We start from the raw sequence: 2,907 nt of genomic DNA on the forward strand, positions 1-2,907 counted from the left end.
ACAATCATATTTTACGATAGTTAAGAAGGCCAAAAATCAGATGGCTGGATCCTCTACGAGATATTCTGGCAATCATATCTGAGCAGAGGCCATCAGATCAATGGTCTAGATCACCAATCCGTGGCCCCAATTGAATAAACTAAACATGGTAGGATCAAACACGTCGTCCTGATAAGCGGTTAATATCAGGAGCTTTGTAGCCCACTCCAGACCATCCAAGGCAATGAGTCGATGGAAAATATCTATAAAATCATACTAATCAAGCAATCCTAACCATTCACAGAAGGCTACAAATAAAAGGTTAGACTCCATCCACAACCGACACCGCAACGTGGACGGTCTGGATAGGATTCTCAACGAGATTCTAGCCCAAAAATCAGTTCACGAATAAAAACTGCAAGTTCTCTTGTTAATTCGAAGAAGAGGATAAAAAGACCTTCTTGCCCTTATATAAAAAAAAGGGGAAAAAAAAAAAAGGTAAAATACTCACATGGAGGGAGGCAGTTGTATTCCTAGCTCGTCCCCCTCTTTTTGTCTAGTCTTTTTATATATATATTTTTACGTGGAAATGTGAAAATACTATCTTTTTCCGTAATTTCTTTTTCTTTTCCAAATTTACCCTGCAACCACCGTTCCAGTCCTTACGTGCAAGCTCCGTTTTCCGCTAGGCGTGGAAGGAGATTTCTGCGCGTCTTTTCTGGAAGACGCTTTCATAGAGAGGTTCCTGTTCTTCTCCTCCGCCTCGTCCATATCGATCTGCTCTTGCCGGCACGCTTCGCTACAAAATGGCGTATCTCCTCTGCATTTTACGAATATACCCCCCAGAATGTCAGGAATAGGCAAGGGTACTTTAGACATAAGATTAACAAGGCAAGGAAACAAAGAGAGAAAAGAATCTGGGGTATCGACAAAAAGACCAAAGTATCCTCGCCGTTAGAGTTTCTTCTTCAGAAAAGCATTTCCGCCATTAGCTAAGATTTATTCTTTTAGAAACCAGGTAAACCAAAAGAGGAAGCAAATCAAGGGTACGGATATATCTTTCTTTTCAAAATTCAAAATATTCCCGAACGACCAACAATGACTAAAATATCCTCGTCGTTTCAGCTACGGAATGGCACCGCAACATGAAATTCGGGAATGGCACCGCATAAATGACAAAACTACCCTCATCATTTCCAGAAGAGAAAAAACGAGATTTCTTCTAACCTGTACATGAAGATGTCTTTGTTTTCTCCGATGGGTTTCTTGCATAGATGACAAGCGTGGAGAAAATGGTGGGGTTCTTCACAACGGGCGTCGTAGAAGATAGCAGCAGGCCTCAAAGAAGAAGAAGAAGAAGAGCGAGGAGAAAAGGCCCTGAAGCTGCTGCTGCTGATCCTACCGTTTCTCCCCGAAGAGGTGGAAAAGAGAGCGTTTTTCCCTGAGAAGCCAGCTTCCATGTCCGAAACGGAAGCGAGGTCGTCGTCGTCGTCGAGAAAAGCTTGCCTTTTGTTTTTGGTGGTGGTGGTGATGCCGAGAAACCTGGAAGCCATGGCCCGCGCACGATGCTAAGATACGCCCAACTGAAGTGGGAGAGAGAAGGGCGGTGATATAAAGAGGAGTTCGGTAGGAAGGACGGGGTTTCAGTTTGGAAACCGCGGTTGGTTCGTGAACCACTGCATACGGAAACCTCCGCAAGGATTGTGATTTATAAAAGCAGCATGTCCGGTAAATACCCTCGTTTTATTTCTTAATTACAAGAATGCCACCTAAGTTACTTTGCCGAGGGGCTACTTGTAGTACACAATTAGTACGTGCGATGCACGTGCAGAGAGTACTGTGTTAGTTTGCACCGTAGTAAAGGAACGCGGTTTTGGTACTGCCACCGCCTGTTCCCAGCTCTACCGGGCCATGTTTAATCCACACCGTCAATCATTTTTCCATATCATTTTAGATTGTAAACTCAAAAATTAAGCATATACAAGGCTTAAGTGTACCACACTATGCTAATTAAATATTTACCGTTGAAAACTTCTTGGGGCCCACAGAAGTTTTGAATCTAGCTGATATTTGAGTTTTCCCTTCATCCAAGTCTATATAACCTTAAGAACAGGTTGGATGGCAAATAAACATCACAGTGGGCCTTAGGAAGTTTTCAGCGGTGAGCGCCGTTACTACAGCTGCTTCCTGTGGTGTGATCCACTTGAGCCGTGGATCTAGCTCGTTTCTAGGCTCATAGACTAAAATGATATAGAAAAAAATGGATGGACGGTGTGGATAAATCCATACATCATAGTGGACCATCAAAGCCCCAGCCTATTCCGAGCTCAGGACCAGCCGAGTAGCACCCAGTCTTGCGTCCGTGAAAAAGACAGTGGTGACTGTTACTCCTCACATCTGGCACTGATATACAAGTATCAAGACCATGCAGATTGTAGGTCCGTTGTGGACGGAGAATATCTATAAAATCATACTGATCTATCAATCCAAACCACTCAGCTAATGACTATCAAATCGATGGCTCAAAGTAAGTGAGTCATAAAAAAAATCAAGGGATGATAAAATAGTTAATTTCATATTCTTAGTGTAATTCGTATGTTTTCTCAATGTTTAAGAAAACACGTATTTAATGACAGATACTATCGCTGAATCACACTGAAAAAGCGTCAGATGCATTTCAGAGGTTCGCATGCATTGCTAGTCGACTCTTGGAATTAAGAGATGGGACGATGGGGTACAATTCGAGGTGCACCATAACTCACTGTTTACTCCCACGGAGTCTTCTCATCTTCTTACTCGGGCAGTACCACGATGGAAAATCTAAGATGTAAAACTATATTTCCAGTACGAGGCGATTCCTACCATGGAAAATGCTGATGCAAAAGAAGCTGGACTGCCCCCTTCGGTTCTCCGACCACCTGCATAAAA

The 2,907-nt window shown here is 43.0% G+C and overlaps 1 protein-coding gene across 1 annotated transcript; it reads right to left on the minus strand.

Moving 5' to 3' along the window:
• Positions 1-388: 388 nt before the first annotated feature.
• LOC131248107 (FCS-Like Zinc finger 1-like) lies at positions 389-1,676 on the minus strand. Its single transcript, XM_058248162.1, has 2 exons — positions 1,207-1,676; positions 389-799 (listed from the first exon to the last, which is right to left on the minus strand). Exons 1-2 carry the CDS (start codon positions 1,530-1,532, stop codon positions 616-618), a joined length of 510 nt encoding a protein of 169 aa, XP_058104145.1. The 5' UTR covers positions 1,533-1,676; the 3' UTR covers positions 389-615.
• Positions 1,677-2,907: the final 1,231 nt, after the last annotated feature.

This window comes from Magnolia sinica, chromosome 6, assembly GCF_029962835.1.
Source record: "Magnolia sinica isolate HGM2019 chromosome 6, MsV1, whole genome shotgun sequence".
Taxonomy (NCBI): domain Eukaryota; kingdom Viridiplantae; phylum Streptophyta; class Magnoliopsida; order Magnoliales; family Magnoliaceae; genus Magnolia; species Magnolia sinica.

What these genes read in the sequence shown, in the direction of transcription:
- LOC131248107 (XM_058248162.1), bottom strand. Translation starts at nt 1,532, where the DNA reads ATGGCTTCCAGGTTTCTCGGCATCACCACCACCACCAAAAACAAAAGG. An exon ending in AAAGACATCTTCATGTACAG is followed by an intron (nt 800 to 1,206) that starts GTTAGAAGAAAT and finishes CGTAAAATGCAG; the next exon opens with AGGAGATACGCCATTTTGTA.